This window comes from Morone saxatilis, unplaced genomic scaffold, assembly GCF_004916995.1.
Source record: "Morone saxatilis isolate NCDOM2014 unplaced genomic scaffold, NCSU_SB_2.0 Contig4, whole genome shotgun sequence".
In the NCBI taxonomy this organism is placed as follows: Eukaryota; Metazoa; Chordata; class Actinopteri; family Moronidae; genus Morone; species Morone saxatilis.
The window spans coordinates 8639472-8641453 of NW_023339984.1; the positions used below are offsets into that span (position 1 = coordinate 8639472).

The following is a 1982-nucleotide window of genomic DNA, read 5'->3' on the forward strand; positions in this document are numbered from 1 at the left end:
ATGAGACACACTCTGCTCTGGTTTCTTTGTCTCTGCGTTTCGGTCTAATTTCTCAGTTGAATGTCCATGTAATGACTGTTTACTTTCTCGCAGCCAAATGCAAACACCGTGTCTTCCTTATGTTTGATCTGTGTCAATCTTGCACTCTCTCTTTCCTCAACCCCAGCCTTCTGGAGGGCCCCTGGTGTATTGCTCATCCTCCCACTCCAAACAACCAGCGTCCTGTCCGCCCACACTCTCTAGACCAGGGTGGACAACCTCTTCTCATATGTCTCAGTGTCAGACCTTTTGATTGCAGGTCCTCCCATCTGTTCTGGTATTTTCCTGTAGGAATATACAGATTTTCTTTTTCAACAATCCCTGACGATGAAGGATGAAGTTGTTTTCACACTCAAGTGCAGAAATCCTCCAACTAAAGTAGAAAAGGGAGGAATAGGAGTAACTCACATGCTCACATTCTTCTTTTTTTTTTTCTCTCCTTGCAGCCTTTAGTCGAGCACCCATTCCCATGGCGGTGGTGAGGAGGGAGCTGTCATGCGAGAGCTACCCCATCGAGCTGCGCTGCCCGGGCACGGACGTCATCATGATTGAGAGCGCCAACTATGGCCGCACCGATGACAAGATCTGTGACGCAGACCCGGCACAGATGGAGAACACGCGGTGTTACCTGCCAGATGCATACAAGATTATGTCTCAAAGGTAAGGACCGGTAACATTATAAATGGTCGTAGACTGGGAATTTCATTGGGTTTCGTAATTGGACATTTAAAAACGTTTAAAGTTGAAGTGAAATTTTTGAGGTCGAAATTTCATTTTTAAGAAATTTGTATCCTTAGTGTTTGTTTTGACCCAGAGCTGTGTAGGAGCTGCGGCGGGCTCATCAGGTGGTGATATAACAAGACCAACAAGTGACATATACTGTAATCGTATAATGGGTTCTCCCAAATGTTGAATGTTGTAAAGGAACAGACTACTTAAATCGCTAAACGTACATAACCAAGGCTATGTGTGCTATGTATGAGCATTCACAGGTTACAGGGCTGTCCTGTGCTCCAGTTTGTCGCCCACCACAAACGTTAATGGCAAATCTTTCCATGAATACATCCTTAAATTGTTTTTTTATCAGGGTTTCTACATATTAAAATGTTTGGAAATGTCTTGAATTGGATTAGTAGAACTGAAGGCCATGAAATGTATTAGATTTAACGTTAGCTTCTACATATTTAAACAGTAAACAAATTGTTCTTCTGTCTCGACGGTCTTTTTATAGTACTGTACGTTTGGCCTGGTTCTCTGGACTACAACATGCTCTTGGCGATTTTTCCAGAAGATTTATCAATGAGTGTAAGCTACAGACAACCTCAGGGATCTTTAGGGAAGCAGCAAAGTATTTTTTTTTTATCTCTGTTTGGTATTAGCTAGAATCGGCAGGGCCTGTTTTTAGCACGGAGCCGCAATCGCTGACACCTGACACATATCGACTGAGAGGAGGGGAGGAACAGACTATTTAAATCGTTGGCCGCTTCAGCATGTGTTTACTGCAAGTTTGATGTGTTCATAAGATGGAGGAGAGGTTAGAACTAATATGCAAACATTAACAACTAATAAGTTTTACTGAAGAGAAAAAGAGATGAGGAGAGAGAGAGACATGGTGTCCTCTGTTGTGATGATCAGTTTTATATTTTGCCATGGTGCGACCTTATTGTCTGACTTTGTAGTGTAATGAACGATATTCTGGCTGTTTACGAGCAGATAATCGGTGAAACTTCTTTGTATGTGTGAGATACGGTCAGGTTTTTTTTTTTAGGTAATTATTTGTGTAATCTGCACCCGAACCATGCTTTAATTACTTTAATGTGTGTGTTTTTGGTTTGTTGGAACCATCATTGTGGGTATAGGAATGTGTTTGTTTGATAGATAAATAAATGTGTAACATAAGCATTTTAAGAATTTACACATTTACTGTATACTATATTTATGAG

The 1982-nt window shown here is 41.2% G+C and overlaps 1 protein-coding gene across 1 annotated transcript in view; it reads left to right on the top strand.

Moving 5' to 3' along the window:
* LOC118338178 (adhesion G protein-coupled receptor L3-like) overlaps window positions 1-1982 on the top strand; it is a 225448-nt gene that overhangs the window by 95914 nt on the left and 127552 nt on the right. Inside the window, exon 6 of the mRNA XM_035675435.1 lies at window positions 486-699. Coding sequence (XP_035531328.1) covers window positions 486-699 — 214 coding nt within the window. The remainder of the gene's footprint in view (window positions 1-485; window positions 700-1982) is intronic.